Below are 17,379 nucleotides of genomic sequence, written 5' to 3' on the forward strand. Positions count from 1 at the left end.
TAGCTGTTGGCTACACTTGGGAGTATCCTACGGGAACCAGTGAACTGACCATATGTTGCATGATACTTTATTACTTTGGAAACTTGAATAGAATTGGGGCTGAAGAAATATCCTTGAAATGGCCGTCCCCCATCTTCACCTTCTATTATGAAGATTCAATGATTATTCATACATGTACCTTATGGACTTTTTAAATGAGAATTCCTACAAATATATTAAGAAAACCATAATGCATTGAGACCGCATCGAACGTTGAATGTATATTTTGTATATATTTGTTACAAGTGCTACTTATGTGTATTCCCACTTGCTTGTTTTTGCATGTTTAAACACAATATAGTTGTTATTTTGTACTGCATCGTTCCTGTGCTGATTTCCAAACCTCGCGGTATAAGCACGGAAGTGCTTTGATTTTGGGTTAGTACCTGGAGGTTGACAACCCTAAAAGTGGCTCTTACCTTTTGTGCCTAATGCTGTCAAGGGAGGGTCATTTTGCACAAAAAAACAGAACAGCTGGAAGCCACTTTGCATGGGCTCTTTGGGTGATCTTGGCCACACTCTTACTTGTCAAATCTCCAAATTGGGGATGGCAATGGGGGGCCTGCCTCCCTAATTCGTCATTAGGGAAAATATATTAAGGAGCTTAGTAAACCAGTAGACTCAGCTGCAGCACACACCCACACACAACTGCTGCTGGCCCGTAAGTAGGGTTGCCAGGTCCTCCCTCTCCTCTGGCAGGTTTTTGGGGCAGAGGAAGGAAAAGATTGCATGGGCACGCGGCTGTGCCCATGCAATCGCATCACTTCTGGCTTACAACCAGAAGTGCAGCATCACAAGGGGGCTTTTACCACTCAGTGGGACTTTGAGTGGTAAACAGCCCTTGTGATGTGGCGCTTCCGGTTTACAACCAGAAGTGATGTGGCCCGGTGGGCAGGCTCAGGTGCCCACGTTGCCCGCCGACCCTCAGCTGGTTGTCAGGCAGCCATGTTGATTGGCGGGGGTTTGCCCACCACCACCTGGCACTTGGCAACCCTACCCACAAGTGAAATGAAAAAGGGCACAGAAGAGCAAAAGCGAAAGAAGAAACCCTGACTGGAAGCAAGGAAGTGGCCATCGCTGTTGGGAAGAGTGGGTTTATTCTGTAGAGTAAGGGTGGGTCTAAATCCAACCAGAAGTGATTCTCCGGCCACAAACGGTTCTCCCAAAGCAAAGAACTGCAGAGGCCTCACGGGCCATAGCTCAAACACAGAACAACGGTCATATCTGGGACTCAGTCACTCTTAACATCCTTGGGGAAGCCAGGAGGCAGGCAGAAGCCATGCTTTGGATGGGCCGGGAGGCTTTTCTTAAGGAGCCAGGAGGACTATGAGATCAACTGGTGGAGCTCTCATTGTCACCGTTTTCCACTAGCTTCCTTTTCTTCTCATCTGTTTTCCTCTTGAAGATGCTGTTTCTGTAGAACTGAAGCTCTTTGATGCTCTCCCGGATGTCGTCAAGAGCTCTAAAGAGAATTACAGAGAGGGTGTATGTATATGTAGGTGTAGGTGCACATAATTAACTTACATGTACTTATGCCACTTAAAATGGCATCTCAAAGGTGTGTCTTGGCATATTTTGGACCTGAACATCTGCTCGCCTGGACTGCTCAATGTCCTTTCTGGGGTGGGGGGAGAGCCAGAGAGCCAGACACCTGGCACTAAGCTTACTATGCTTTCCTTTATCACTCCCAGAGTTTTTGGGGGGCGGGGAGGGAGTTAAATTGGATTTTATTGTGCTACAGATGGTTTTAATTTAGAATAAGGGAAAGATAGGGTATAAATGTTTCAATAAATGAGTGCTTCACCATGCCCCTTACCGCAGCTTTGCAGGAAAAGGCAGAATGCCACACTACAAGAAGCATTTATTCAAACTGGCCTCATGAAAACTGCAGGAGGCTTCTTGTAGCACCAGGTGCCTCATGCACATACTGGCTGCTCTAACTGGTCACACGCTACAGGGATCCAGGTAGGGAAATCTCTCCCTAACAACTTGAACTGCCAAGGCTGTGGATGGACCTGGGACTTTCTGCTGCAGAGCAGGTGGCCCCCTATGAACTCCAGCTGAGCCCCCTTGGGGGTGGACTCTGCTTGCAGCAGAAGCCAAAGGGAGACCCATTGCTCTGTGCCGGAAAAGGTCATTTTTGTACCAGTCCAGAGAAGTAAGCACAAGAATGTGCTTACATGATAAAATCTTGGAGGAAAACATGATCACAAAGTGAAAAGTGAAAATCAAAGCCCCATCTTTTTACCATAGATAGGGATTTTTCTAAATGAAATGGATCTAGCTAACAAAACACACACTTCCATTTTTCAACAGATGAATTTCCTGCAGTTATTTCTGTGTCACCACATGGTGGTGCATTTGTCAAAAAGGAGGAACCTCAGAGGACAAATACGCAAGTCCTTCACACTGTGGTTTTCCTATTTTAAAAAAAGATCCTTTCCAGTGACCCATGTTCCACAAAGGAATGGTTCGTTCATCTTTACAAATTTCATTTCTTTGAAAACAGAGGTATTCCCTAGCCTTACAAAAGGAGTCTTGTGCCTTTAAGAGAAAGCCAGGGCCCTATCTGGAAAACCTTACCTGTGAGAAGCCGCCTTCTTCGGAGCAAACTCATAATCCTCTGGGAACCAGCGTCTGCACACACAGAGAGAATTTCAATGTATTGGTCAAGTCTCAATTATCCGCACTCAACTAAGTGCCCAGTGCAGAGGACTGTGGATTTGGAGAAGGGACTGTTGCATTGCAAATATGACCATTCAGTCCCGAAGTCCCCCTGCTGAAAACCTTGGCACCCTTAAACTGTCGATTTTCATATGATAACAAATAAAACATAATTCCACCCTTTGAAGAATCAGCATTTATTTATTTACTTTGTCTGCAAACCGGAATCGCAGAACAAATTATACAAATGTAAGTACGTGCATAGCAATATAATTCGCATCACTTGAGATGGCAGATTTTGAATCTATTAAAGGAAGTCTCCAGTTCTGACCATAGATGTTCTGGGAACATATCCCACAAAATGCCTGCAAGACCAGTGTTGTTGGGCATTCTCGGGGAAGGCCTGCCTATCTTCCCAAACTATCAACTGTGTCCTGCTGTTCTCTGCCCCCAAACCCTTCCCGCCTCACCTTCCATACCCACAACACACATAGCATTCTAATTCAGTCAATGGGGCTGCCCAGCCATCAGCTGGAGCAGGGAATCCCCACTCCAAACTGTTCTCCGCCACCACTCCAGTCGGAAGAGGAAAATTTAAAATAAAATATTAAACACTCACTGATGTCCCCTGTGCGATGATGTCACTTCCAAGGAATGCCTGGAAACGACAGTGATCACTCTAGGGACTGCTGAAAACTCGATGGTAAAGCCATAGAACTGTCAGCGATTCCTACAGCTACTGCCATTGCTTCCGGGTAGTCCCTGTAAGTGATGTCATCATGCTGGTGACACCGCCTCCCCCCCCCATACACACTATGTCCTTTCCTCCCCACGGGTTGACAGCTTCATCCTGGCAAGCCTCGTTGTCACTCACCTGCACAGTTCTTTGATGGTGCTTACATCAATGATTCGGTAGTGAAGATGCTTCATGAACTGTGGCATGTGTTTGTCGAGAAACTTCTTGTCCGCATGTACCGAGTTTCCTAAAACACATGCAAACACACCAGTTCTGTACATGTGCAGTAGGACTGGATGGCAGGTAGTGGAGCTGTCACTTTGACCCCAATCCAGGGACAGCTTCTCCCTCCTACCCATGGACTCCTGGGCTTTGCCCACTATTTTATTTCATATCTCCACAGAGCTGCTGGCTCCCAAAGCCCCTTGACCCAAATTAAACCCCTTGTAGGAACATCGGAGAAGCTGAGAGTCTGCAAATCCTGAGTATCAGCTCCTATAAAGAGTCAAGGACATTGGTGAGGTGAAAGACCCTCAAGTTAAAAGAGAGGTGCACTGGCTAGAGGTTTTGGGCCTGGGGGTTCAGCAACAGCTTCACAGTGTTTGCTTTTGGCCACTGATACTACAAAGCCTTGGAGCTCACAGCGCTAAATGCAATGTCACACTGGCAGGCATGAACAGCAGGAGCCTCAGGGATGGTGGCCAAACACCCCAGGGCCCTGAAAGGCTGAAGGCCTCCAATGCACTGATTCACATTGCCTAAGGTTAGTAGACAAAAGGGAAGAGAAGGCAGCATGGTAAAGCCCAATCACGTCAGATCTCGTAAGACAAACAGGGTAGGTACTTGGAAGTGAGTCCACCAAAGAAGGCAAGGGCAAACCATTTCCCCTCCTCACTTGTCTTGAAAGCCAGTTACTGGGATTGCCATGAGTCGGCTGTGACTTGCGAGCACTTTACACAGTAGACAAAAAGACTGTCCCTGTGCAGCCACTGGTCTTCATGGCCGTGGCTCATATAGTCCAAGAGGAAGTCTACCTGCCAATCTAATGAACCCACGTTCATGGCTCTTAATGAATGTATCGTCATTAACTACTACATAATAAGCAACATAATGCATATATTATATAAATATTCTGCACTCTTCTGCAGCATGTTATCTACTGGCAGCATTTGGGGGAGGATGTTGAAGAAGGGCCCCTAGAATACATTTTGCCCCAGGTGACCCCTCTCTGTGGCCTTGCTGGGCACAGAGTCAGAAGCTGAGCTCTCCATGTTATCCACCCCCAGCTGGTAGCTACTGAAGGGCCGATTCGCATAGCTGGCAGTCCTATGAGTGGGAGGCTGAGCTCCAGTGGCTGCCCCTCTCGGAGCTGCCACTGTGTCGGGAGACAGAGAGCAAAAAATGCTCCCACAGATGCCAGGCTTGACCCCTTGCTTTTCCTGCCCCTTGCTCTGGCATGCTGGAGCCTGGCCAAAGCGGCCAGTGTGAGGAACCCTCCAGTCAGAGGGTTCACATGAACCTGCCCAGATGCGGCATGCCCCTTGAGAAAGAAGCAAAATGTGTACTTCTTCGACAAAGGCACTTTCTACCATGAACTTCGGCTGCTACTAATGTAATTAACCAGGAAAAAAGCAGGGGAAAGGAAGACAGATTAGAAAGAAGAAAGGAAGCAAATAGTGTACTCCCCCCTGCCCCCGTTCTGCTCTGTTCAATCTGGAGCCTAGATTTTTCAGACTTCCTGTCTAATGGCAGGTTCTCATTGTGGCCCTTTTAAATATCAACTTCTATCGTTCTTATGTGATTAATTAAAACAGAAAAGTAGAGCAAAAAGGGAAAGGGCACAAAAAGTAGTAAAAAATATTATCTTCCTATTATCCCTACTTTTATATATCCTGATATTCAACACTGAAGGCTCATGTTCATTTTAGAAAAGGTTACTTAGGTCTTACGGGACAGCTGAACTTGACTCTCACTGATATAGGAAGACAATATCCCACACATACATATTGGGATGTAGTCAATCATCTATGGGAGTCTGCAAAGTAGGCTTTTCCCATTCTTCCCCCCACCCCACTGCAGTACACTGAGCCCCCCAACTTGTGTTCCTTGAGGTCAACTGGTGGACATTTCAGGAGCAGGGACATGGGGAGGGGCAGGGCACAGTGGCAGCTGATTTTAGGTAGCTCTACGAATCACCAGAAACTCTACAGTAAAACTATACAGTCTCTGGTAATTCCTAGAACAGCCTGATGTCACTTCTCGGTTTCTGCAACCACCCCAGAAACAGCACTGGGAGGAAATGGGTGGAAATCACAATTGCATCACTAGATACATGTCATTAAAGTTACAGCCTGTTCCTCTTGGCAGTTTTCACTGTTTTTCGTGACGGTGGACACAAGGCATGATAGAGCAGTCTTCTGCTGATAGTTCTCACCATATCTCAGCTGAGATAAACCAGTTTTACATCTGAGTGTCAAAAGTAAATTTTCTGCACAATGAGAGGAACTAAACACGAGAAATTAATGTATCATTGGGCAATCTTGAAAGTTAATTCCAAGAGGCTGTGCAAATAAAAGATCAAGCGGTGCAGGGAAATCAAGCTTTGGAAGAAATTAAGATCAGACATAAAGAGCTATTTCATAAGGTGGAAGTGCTTCAATTCAGTTTTAAATTTGTAGATATAGTTTGTAGAAATAAAAATTAAAGGCTGGGTGACCAAGAGGATAAAGATTAGTTGGAAAAATTGCACAGGTACAGGTTGATCACATATTCAAAACATCCATTTGCCTCTTTTATTAGTTCTGAACCTAATAACCTGCCACTGACAAAGGTTTCACATTAATTCGTCAAAAAACTTTAACAGAGAAATCCTTATGATTTTTCAAAATTTGTATTCCGAGGATAATTTAGTATGGGATAAGTCTGAAATCACACACCAAGGGGAAGTTAATTCAATTTTGGTCTTACCTGTATCTCCTGTAACCTTGAAGGACATAAATTTCTCAGAGCTGAGGAAAAGAATATAGATGGAGATCCCCTTCCAAGCTTACTTTTGAATTCAATCAAAAATAGCTTGTTATTAAAACGAAGGACATCCCCTGTCTTTTTTGAGTGAACTTGAGGTTGACACAAAATTTCCCAAATCTGGTCAAATCTTGTTTCCAGTTCACTCAGAAAGGTTCATGTTTCCTAATATTAATGACTTTGTGGCTATTAGCTCTTTCTTCAAGGCTTCCAGGTAGTTTTCCCCTAACTGAAATTTGCGTATAAATCCGAATTTGGCTAAATTTAAGATGATATTTAAGACCATCTAATATCTCTTTGTCAAGGAGTATTCTAGTTATCTCTCTCTGAATGTAATAAAGGTTTTAATTTTTAATGCTAAAGGCCTTAGCCACAACATTAAAAAAAAAAAAGATGTTCCGGTTTTTGGAAAAGCTGAGACCCCATATTATCTATCTACAAGAAACTCATATCAAGAAAGAACATGAGAAATATTTGGTGGCAACTAAAGAGATGCTATATGCTTATCAAAATCAAGAGGCATGGCTACTTTTATTAAATCTATCTTTCTTTATTGCTTCAGAAGGGATAATCAGCTAAGATTTACCTTGCTAAATTTTATAATATTTTTTCCAAGAATGGACAGATTTTGTTGCTGGAGATATAATATTAGAAGTTAATTTTAATGCAAATTGACCTCTAAAAAAACATTGTTCTCTGATGCAAGTTTATTTTTACACTTCTTCCTGTCCTAAAGGAAATTAACCGTTTTAGTCAACTGATACATGGAGTTTATACACACACACACACCTGTTATTCATGGCTACATAAACTTAATTATTAATATGTCCTTGGGTATCAAATTATTCTCCATGTACTCATGCTTGGAGGCTTAATTTGGCATTGATGAGTAAGCCAAAATTTATACATTAGCCAATCCTTAGAGTTTATAGAGATGAATAACACGGGATACATCTCCTGACCAAAACTGCGTGACACAGCTAAAGCTTATATTTGTGACTTATTTACCAACATGTCTTTTCACTTTAGAGTTACATATAGTGTCTAAAATTAAGCTATTCCAGAACATACAAAGGCTTCAAGAGGACTGTTAAAAAATCCTCAGAAACGATTTTGCTTGATATGCAATACTCTGATGAAGCAAATAGCTTATTTCATGATCAGGATTGATCTAAGAACAGTAACAAGACCAGCTTGCATAAAATGAGCTAGAGAGCAAAAAAAATATTCTACAAATGGAAGAAGATGCTAAAAACGACAGTGAAACTGTAGTGGAATTTAATACATCTTGTAAGGGACCTTGTTTTTCTATGTTAACAGGAAGAATAAGCACTGACAAGAGGGAACCCATGAGAAACTTACAGGAAAATTCTGTCACTGGTCCTTGCTTTATCATCTGGATTCTGACACACACCCTCAGCCAACTTCCTCTACCCTTTCCCGACAATGCCACCTCCTCCCATTTCCTTACTTTCCCACCACATTCCTCACCCCCTGCCCTAACCCCAAATGTGCAGACAATGGCTTCTCTATTTTTGAATGTTTCAGATTTTTCTGCAAAACTGAGGGAGTCCCCCAAGTTTGGAGAACCATCTCCCTTTGGTCAATGTGGCCCCAAGCAGCAGATTTAAGTATCCACAGATGGGGCGACACTTGAGTATTAGAATATATTATTCCTTTTTAAGCAAACACAATATCCTCAACATAAGTAATATGCAAACGAAATATCCAACTAACATACAAAATGTCTTAATGCCCTTAGATTTCTCAAGGCGTCTTATCAGTTTATCACAGCTCTGAAACCTAACTGTTACCCAGCTGAGATTTATAGAACATTCAGTCTGGTTTTATTAAAGCATTCAACTGGGCTGATTAATAACTGTTTGATTTCTTTAGCTTTACCTAATGCCTGGAACTATGACAGAGCATCACCAACATATAAAAAAGTGAAAGATCCTTCTCCAGATGCCTTGCATTGATTAATTTCCTTATTATATCATTATTATGAGATCTATAAGGCTACCGTATTTTTCACTCCATAAGACGCACCTGACCATAAGACGCACCTAGTTTTTAGAGGAGGAAAACAAGAAAAAATATATTCTGAATCAAATGGTGTACTGCCCCTGGAAGCCCGGCGGGGGAGTCTTTAAACTCCTCCGCGCTGCCATCCCTGGCAGCGCAGAGCACTTTCAAGACCCCCCCCTAATCATTATAAATCCACCAGTTCTATACAAGAAGTACTTAAGTTCCTGACAGCTACAGTATAGTATCTGTATATGAGATCACCCACACACGCACACACAATTTTCTGCCTGCTTTATTTATGGGAACATTCCCATTCCCAGAAGTGCTGTTATCAACTTCTGAATCTTGGTATGCATAGGCAGTTCTCCCTAACATTTTTCCTGGATACACGTGGGAAGTGCTTAACATGCAAGGGGGACACCCCACACGTTGAGGGTCACCCAAAGGCCGTTTGGGTAACCGTTTAATGGGAATCAGTCCTCTCTTATGAAGGTAAAAATATTATCAACCAGAAACATAATTTGGGATAGGCTGTTAATCCTGAGTGATGTTTATGGGTTGACCATTGAATCTGAGTGGTCTTTTTCAAGCAAACTGTGTTCCTTTGATAAATAAAATTCAGTGACTTAAAAAAGGAGCCTTTAGGTAAAAACCAGTGTTATAAAAATAAGCATAGAGCCTTTATTGTTGTTTTCAACACATTAAATCTAAATTGTGACCTTTGATACGTTTTTATAGTTGTTATATTATTTGTAGTTTTAATGTATTTTTACAGTAATTATATTGTGAGCTGCCTTGAGTAATCTCTATGGCAGAAAATGCTCACTGGCTGAATACGTGCAGGGGCGAAACATGCCAATTGAGGTTAATTTTCAGTTGAGCTTTGAGTTTTAAATTAGTCATATTGATTTGTAGAATTTAGAATGCTTTTTACAAATGTTTTTATTTTTATTGGTTTGATCTGTTCACTGCTCGGAGCATCTATTGTGGATATTTTTTTTCCAGTCAAGTCACAGCTGACTTATGGCGAACCTGTAGGTTTTTCAAGGCAAAAGATGTTCAGAGGTAGGTTGCCATTGCCTGCCTCTGCCTAGCAACCCTGGACTTCCTTGGTGGTCTCCCATCCAAAAACTAATCAGAGCTGACCCTGCTTCACTTCTGATATGATGAGATCAGGCTAGCCTGGGCCATCAAGGTCAGGGCATAGGTACAGTACACAATGTTATAAATACATTAATACAAACACATTAAGGTTTTTTTCTTAAAATGAAAAGCTTACCTGCAAGAGGGCAGAGTCCTGGTGGTGTCTGCTGCCGAACAAAAGACAGAAATTCGTACTCTGCTTGGCGTAGAGATATGGTGCTTTCTTTCACCGCCTTGGTAAGGCCCGACTGCAGAGAAGGAATCGGCCAGCATTAGTGCCACACTTTCAAATGCTGCTAGCGATTTAAAAATAAGATGCCAATCAAGGGGGATGCCGGTAAATAACTATCCAAGTAACCTGACAAAAGGGCTTCCAAGGGGCATTGTTTCAAGGGGTGACTTTTTCCACTCTTGTGAATGTGCCCCACATGGAGAAATGAATAATCTAGGACAGCCAAATAGGGGAGGAGCTGTGGCTCAGTGGTAGAGCCTCTGCTTGGCATGCAGAAGGTCCCAGGTTCAATCCTCGACATCTCCAGTTAAAGGGACTGGGCAAGTAGGTGATGTGAAAGACCTCTGCCTGAGACCCTGGAGAGCTGCTGCCGGTCTGAGTAGACAGTACTGACTTTGATGGACTAAGGGTTTAATTCAGTATAAAGCAGCTTCATGTGTTCACGTGCTAACTAGAGAGGTAAGGGATACGAGGAAGAGCAAACCCCACATACACATTTAAGGTAGGGGGCCAGGTGAGTGGCATGCAATGACTGACATCAGCAAGGGGGCCAGATGGAGGCCAGGGTGCATGGCCTCAAGAGCTCCAAAGAGATTGGAATGTAGAGATCAGCTGAGCCAGGAAAGCAGCTCCAGGAAAGAGAAAAAAGAGGCAGGCAGGCCAGTAAGGGCAGGAATCCTCGGCCACCAGAGGAAGATCCTAGACAACATATCAGAACATAATAGACTGCCGCTCAGTCCACTGAGTTCAGCACAGGAAGGGGTGGTCTCCACACAAGTGTCTCTGCTTTGCATGCAGAAGGTCCTGGGTTCAACCCCCAGCATCTCCAATTAAGGGTCATGGTAAGAGGCAATGTGAACGGCCTCTGCCTGAGATCCCGGAGAGCCGCCGGCAACCTTTAGACAGTACTGATCTTGATGGACCAACGGTCTGATTCAGTGTCAGGCTGCTTCCCGTGTGTGATCATGCGTTCTCACTGCCTACTTTGCCAGACAGGGCTCGGCCAGGCCACGGACAGAGAAGAGGTCTTTCCCATCGCCTGTTCCCTGAGAGCCTTTAACGGATACACCAAGGATGCAGCAAAGCTCTGACCCTCCCCAGGAGCAGCCCCGGCATCCTGGTTGGGATGCCAGACTACGGAAGCCCACGCAAGCCTGAAGCTCCCTGGAGGACCTCAGGCCACCTCAGGGGATTTCTGAAAGGACAGGAGGGAAAAAATCACCCCCTTGGAAAAAAGGCAGGAAAAAAATGGAACAGGGATGTAGGTGGACGGAGCAGGGCCGGCATTAGCATACCTTCATGCGGTGCGGCTGCGGGGCCCAGGGCTTCTGGCAGAGCCCACTGCCACTGACCCCTCACCCATGTACCTCTTCCTGCCACCTGGTGTAGAGAGCCAGCATGGTATAGTGGTTAAGAGCGGTGGTTAGGAGTGGTGGACTCTGATTTGGAGAACCGGGTTTGATTCCCCACTCCTCTACAGGAGTGACAGAGGCTAATCTGGTGAACTGGATTTGTTTCCTCACTCCTCCACATGAAGCCAGCTGGGTGACCTTGGGCTAGTCACAGCTCTCTCAGAGCTCTCTCAGCCCCACCTACCTCACAGGGTATCAGTTCTGGGGAGAGGAAGGAGATGGAAAGAATGTTTGATTCTTCCTTAAGTGGAGATAAAGTCGGCATATAAAACCAACTCTTCTTCTTCCACGTGCCCTCCTCTGCCCAACTGCTTGCAAGCACTCCACCACCCGTGCTTCCAGCTCCCTGGCATGGAGGGGGAAGAGCATGAGGGCAGTGCCCAGTTATGGCACTCTGGAGAGCCACGGCAGCTGCACAACAAGGGCATGAATGAGGCAAAGGCGGTGGGAGGGTATCTGAGGGAGGGGCATGCACAATCAGGTGGAGAGGTGGAAGGAAAGGGAGGCATGAGGGGGATCTGTTGGTGGTGGGCATGAGGGTGCCCCTGGGCATTGTCTGCCCAAGGCTCCCAAAACATGGAACCAGCACTATGCAGAGGGATCTAGCCACCACCCCATCTCAACTAGCAAAAGGCCTGGCACTGTGACAGAGAGAATAGGAGCATTTCCAAGACCCTCCCCACCATCAAGGGCACATTTTGCCCCGTAGCTCTGACCCTTCGGGGGCCCCAGTGCCCCAGAGACACAAACTCCTGGCTCCCACGTACCCCACAGATGTGTTCTCTTCCCCAACCCAAGCCCCAGCCAAGGCCTGCAGCCAGTTCTACAAAGCAACACATTAAAGTTACAAGCTGGACAAAATGCCTGAATTCTGCATTGGGAATACTTGAATGCAATGCCAAAAAAAAAAAAAAAAAAGAGGTTAAGCAGCTGAGACAAAATGGCACAACCAGTTAGCACACTTGCATGAATGCAATCAAAGAACACACTTCATTTTGCAGATGACTCTGAGAAGGCAAGAGGAAGGAGGAAACTCAACAGGAAGAAAACCCTGACATTTGGGAGAGCCAAGAGTTTGTACAATCCAAACAGGTGCTTTTAAAGTGTGGGGGAGGCAACGTGGGGACACCCCAGGCCTCCCCCATGATGGGGGCCACACAAACTACTAGGCTCCAGGGTCTTGAGCAATTAAATCCTTTTCCTTCTCCAGCTGATCAGTGAAAATGTAACTCCAAGACTGGGAGAGATTTCATCACAGGGGCTTTGCCCCATGTTCCAATTCCTGCCCCTCTGACATCAGCGGAGGGGTCCCGAGCTTATGGTTCAGCCTGCAACTGTAGCCCACTCCCTCGCCCGTCCCTCAAACCCCAAAGCCCGGCTGATGAACTGGGCAACATATATCCCACCTGCATGGCCCACAGCCAACGGGGACACCTCCTGGCTTAGCCCCAAATTCTGAGTACAACCGATGCATGCCCATCCGGCCATCTTTGACTGAATTTTGGCTCTGACTGTCTTCACCTTGTGAAGAACACAGTGAGCTTGGAATTTTTATTTTAATTCCTGAAGGGCATTAAAGAAAATAACGTTTTGACTATGAATTTTGGGCTGATGGCCAAAGCTAGAAGGGCCCAACCGTTGCACTTCTTTTGAGTGAGAATCCCACTAACTAGATGTCCAAAACCCTACTAAAAATGGAAGGGCCCTGTTTCCTGACAGAGTGCTGTATTTTGCAAATGAATCCCCTGCCCAGTTTATTCTTTGTCTTTCAATGGTTGAGACATAAAATCACAGAACTATATTAAATGTGGATGAAAAGCGTAGATTTTTTAAAAAGATCAAATACATGTTATTTTTTTTCTATCTGGGAAAAAATAATATCGGCTCAGGCTGCAGTAAGAAGGAAGGGGGGCGCTCTAATGAACATTCACACACCACCCCCACAACAGCCTTAAAAAGGGCCCAAAGACCAACCATTTCTCTTAAGAGTGCCAGAAGAAGCCGCAGCACCTTTACCTTCCCATGATGCTCTTTGCACCAATCTGACATGCCATCCAGTAGCTCGTCTGGCTGGTTTATTATCAGGTTGGGACCCTGCCAGAGAAGAAGAGACAAAACAAGAGAGTGGATCAAGGCCCTAAGGTGGAAGAACTGCAGCTTAACCTTGCCTTTAAGCAAGCTCCTTGAGAGCCACCTTTCCCATGTGCAAAGGAATATTTTGAAGTGCTTCTGAGCATGCACAGAGTGTCCTCCTCTGCCACTGAAGTTCTCTAGCCCAGGAGCAGAGGGAGGAAAAGGAGTTTGTGCTGCCTGGAAGACAGTGGGCCCAATCCAAGCAACGGCATCAACTGCTGTCCTTTGCTAGTGGTGTGGGGTTGACAGCAGCACCTCTTTGGTTCCAGCACCGAGCCAAAACCACAGACCCCCGATGCCTGCTGGGCCCCAATGCCTTCACGCCAGCTTGTGTTTGTCACTCCTGGTGAGTAGGGGATTATTTTTTTCCTAGCCATGTCAGAAATCACTCCTTCAAACTTTTAAGCCTAGGGTTTCAAACTACTTCAAGCAGGTTACTGACAGGTCACTTCTCTCTTCTACAAATGATGAAATGGCAATTGGTTTAAATCTGCAAATGATGAAATGGCAAGTGGTCTTCTTTTCTGCAAATGATGAAATGGCATGTGGTTTACATCTCGCAAAGGGCAAGATTTACTTTTATTCGGGCCTGCTTAGATCCAAGCCACAAAGTGAATCGCTAAAAGAAACCAACTGGGAGCCAGGCATCGCTGCAACAGCATGTCGCGGTCAGCTCTAGAATGTAAAGTCATTTCCTGGGCCATAAGCATCTGGAACTTGTATGGCCAGAAAGGGCTTTTAATCAGCCAGCCATTTTGCAGTCCACTCCACGAGCCTGTGCCCCATGCAAAGGCAGACCTTCCCACGGCCAAGGCAACCACCAAGAGGGAGGGAGGGAGCAGGCACTTGGCTGCCACCCATTCAAAACACCACCTACTTCAGCCAAGACATTTAAGTCCGAATCGGTGATGAGGCAGGCCATCTCGATGATCTGGTCTTTCTCGATGTCCAAGCCGGTCATCTGTACCAAAGAGAGAAAGTTAAGAAGCGAAAGAGGTCAGGGAATCTGTTTGTTCTGCCTGCGGGAAAGAAGGTGCATATGAACAAAACTTTATCCCTTTGGAGCACGGCCTGCAGCTGGTAGGTGAAGAAGCCGTTTGCAAAAGCCTCTAAGCAGAGGGGATTTGTCGAGGGGGGGAAAGCCCACTGAGGTGTTACAGGAGGCTCACAAACTGCTCAGAAATTGATGCAGAGAAGCAGCCCCAAAGCCGTTTAATTTTTTTTTGAAAAGCACAGGTGACAGCTACAGAGAGTGCAACGTTTGTGCACCCCACAATCCTAAAATAACACGTCAGCATCAAGACTGTAATTACTGGGAGAATCCACAAGTTGAATGATGGATCCTGCTTCTATGGGACGTTGTGATGGTTGGCAACATTCACAAGGTGGGCAAATGAGAGCCAGCATGGTGTAGTGGTTAAGAGCGGTGGACTCTGATCTGATCTCCCACTCCTCCACATGAGCGGCGGATGCTAATCTGGAGAACCAGGTTGGTTTTCCCACTCCCACATGAAGCCTGCTGGGTGGCCTTGGGCTAGTCACAGCTCTCCAAGAGCTCTCTCAGCCCCACCTCCCTCACAGGGTGTCTGCTGTGGGGAGGGGAAGGTAAGGCGATTGTAAGCCGGTTTGAGTCTTCCTTAAGTGGTGGAGAAAGTCGGCATATAAAAACCAACTCTTCTTCTTCCCCATCAAGCTAACCAAATGCTACAAGTGAAGAAAGGCCAATATACCCTCAACTTCCAGGTACTAGAGATGGGCAACAACATGGTCATCTCCACCATGTTTCACCTGGGGGCCCCCTCTTGATGGCACATAACCAGACGACGGGCTGGATCCCCCAGGTTCCTTCCACCAATGGATATGCTCTCCTTTTACACAGATGTGAGAGTATTACGGCGGGGCAGGCTCCTCCAGCCAGAAGAAAGCCCCACCGCTCGCAGGACAGATCTGTGGGATCCAACCCGAGGTGACTCCTACATCTAGCCAAGCAAGAGGCCCACGTCCCCACTCGGACGGATATTATGGTGATGCGGCAGACGTCTTGAGCCACTGCCTGAGTGCTGCGGCCAAATGGCTAAGAGGGGACAAACCGAGACGGAGTCCTGGCAATCCAGAGGTATAGATCTGAGTGCTGCCAACAGATACTGATGACACCCAATTCCAAAATGATTTATCTGAAGAGTTTGGCATCAAGATTTAATTGCATGGGGAACAGGGCTGTGGAACCCCAGAGGGCAAATCCCACACTGATCCTTACTTCTGCCCTCAAACATCTCCACAAGATGCACCGGCCCAGTGTCAACGGTGTGCGCATTGGTCCCATAATGACAACAAGGCCTTTCTTTACACTCAGTTGGAGACCATCCGTTGAAGCCACCAACACCCGCGTCCATCCCATAGCCTGGCCTGAAACCAGCGAGTACCTGGAAGTTGGCAACCCAACCCATAGGAGATGCTTGAGCCTCCTATGTTGCATTATGGGATGGGGCCAGGGTTACCAACTCCAGGTGAGGAAATTCCTGGAGATTTGAGGGGTGGAGTTCGGAGGTGGGACTTTGGGGACCCTCCAACCTCTTTCCTCCAGAACTGATTTATGTCGGCTGGAGATCAGCTGACCTTCTGAGAGGTCTCCAGCCTCCACCTGGAGGTTGGCAACCCTAGATAAAGCCCCCCCTCCTTGCATTTGGCCAAGGTAGGCAGGCCTCCTGGGCTGCATGATGTGTCCCCCCACAACACCACCACCCCTCCCCCATGGTACACGTGTCTCTTCAGCCATGGCCTGAGTCCGCACCACCCTTGCACACGTGTCCCCTGGCAGATATGATGGGGCGGCGCTCGCAGGCTTCCCTGGGCTGGGCGCCTCCTCACCTCCAGGTCCACCCAGACCATCCTCTGCCCCACCGCGCCGGCCTCCGCCATGGCCGCCCTTCCTGCCCCCGAGAGCCGCCGCTGCACGAGGAGCTGCGCCCACCGCCAGGCCCTTCCGCCGGCGCGCATCGCCGCCCCGCGGGACAGACCTCGCACTACAACTCCCGAGAAGCACCGCGCCGGCGGCCCTCTCGCCCCCGCGGCCTGCTGGGAATCGTAGTTTGCGCGGGGGAGGAACAGGGCTCTCGGAGCGGACGCGGGGCATGCTGGGGGTTGTAGTCTCTTCTTGAACTGCTTCTTGAGCCCAGCTTGAACACATGAAGCTGCCACTTACTGAATCAGACCTTTGGTCCATCAAAGTCAGTCTTGTCTGCTCACACCTGCAGCGGCTCTCCAGGGTCTCAGGCCGAGACCTTTCACATCACCTACTTGCCTGGTCCCTTTAACAGGAGATGCCGGGGATCGAACCTGGGACCTTCTGCATGCCAAGCAGAGGCTCTACCACTGAGCCACGGACCCTCCTCCTTTTTGGAAGCTCACAGGTGCAGCCTCAAGCCCCCCCCCCCCAGAAAGAAAGCCCCCCCTCTCCTGGACAACTGGACAGACCCCCTTAGGTTGCCAACCTCCAGGTAGAATCATAGTTGGACGGGACCACCAGGGTCATCTAGTCCAACCCCCTGCATAATGCAGGAAACCCACAACCACCACCCCACCCACACCCCAGAAGTTGGCCAAGATGCCCTCCCTATCATCTGCCTAAGGTCATAGAATCAGCATTGCTGACAGATGGCCATCTAACCTCTTCTTAAAAACCTCCAGGGAAGGATTCATGGCTATTAGTTAGAATGGATACTAGTCATGCTGCATACCTATTCTCTCTAGTTACTAGAGTCTAGTATCAGAGGAGCATGCCTATTATTTTGGGTGCGGTGGAACACAGGCAGGATGGTGATGTCTGCACTCGTCTTGTTTGTGGGATTCTTAGAGGTACCTGGTTGGGCCACTGTGTGAACAGACTGCTGGACCTGATGGGCCTTGGCCTGATCCAGCATGGCTTTTCTTACGTTCTTATGTTACCACCTCCTGAGGAAGCCTGTTCC

The 17,379-nt window shown here is 46.9% G+C and overlaps 1 protein-coding gene across 1 annotated transcript; it reads right to left on the reverse strand.

Annotated features, from left to right (window-relative positions):
* Positions 1 to 1,360: 1,360 nt before the first annotated feature.
* REXO2 (RNA exonuclease 2) lies at positions 1,361 to 16,408 on the reverse strand. Its single transcript, XM_056860502.1, has 7 exons — positions 16,280 to 16,408; positions 14,289 to 14,372; positions 13,295 to 13,372; positions 9,771 to 9,882; positions 3,578 to 3,686; positions 2,623 to 2,676; positions 1,361 to 1,501 (listed from the first exon to the last, which is right to left on the reverse strand). Exons 1-7 carry the CDS (start codon positions 16,406 to 16,408, stop codon positions 1,372 to 1,374), a joined length of 696 nt encoding a protein of 231 aa, XP_056716480.1. The 3' UTR covers positions 1,361 to 1,371.
* Positions 16,409 to 17,379: the final 971 nt, after the last annotated feature.

This window comes from Euleptes europaea, chromosome 14 (genome assembly GCF_029931775.1).
Source record: "Euleptes europaea isolate rEulEur1 chromosome 14, rEulEur1.hap1, whole genome shotgun sequence".
NCBI lineage: Eukaryota > Metazoa > Chordata > Lepidosauria > Squamata > Sphaerodactylidae > Euleptes > Euleptes europaea.

Coding starts and splice junctions, on each gene's coding strand:
- REXO2 (XM_056860502.1), bottom strand. CDS start 16,408: ATGCGCGCCGGCGGAAGGGCCTGGCGGTGGGCGCAGCTCCTCGTGCAG. Junction 14,373..16,279: donor TGGTCTGGGTGGACCTGGAG/GTGAGGAGGCGC, acceptor TCTTTGGTACAG/ATGACCGGCTTGGACATCGA. Junction 9,883..13,294: donor GCAAAGAGCATCATGGGAAG/GTAAAGGTGCTG, acceptor CCTTCTCTGCAG/TCGGGCCTTACCAAGGCGGT.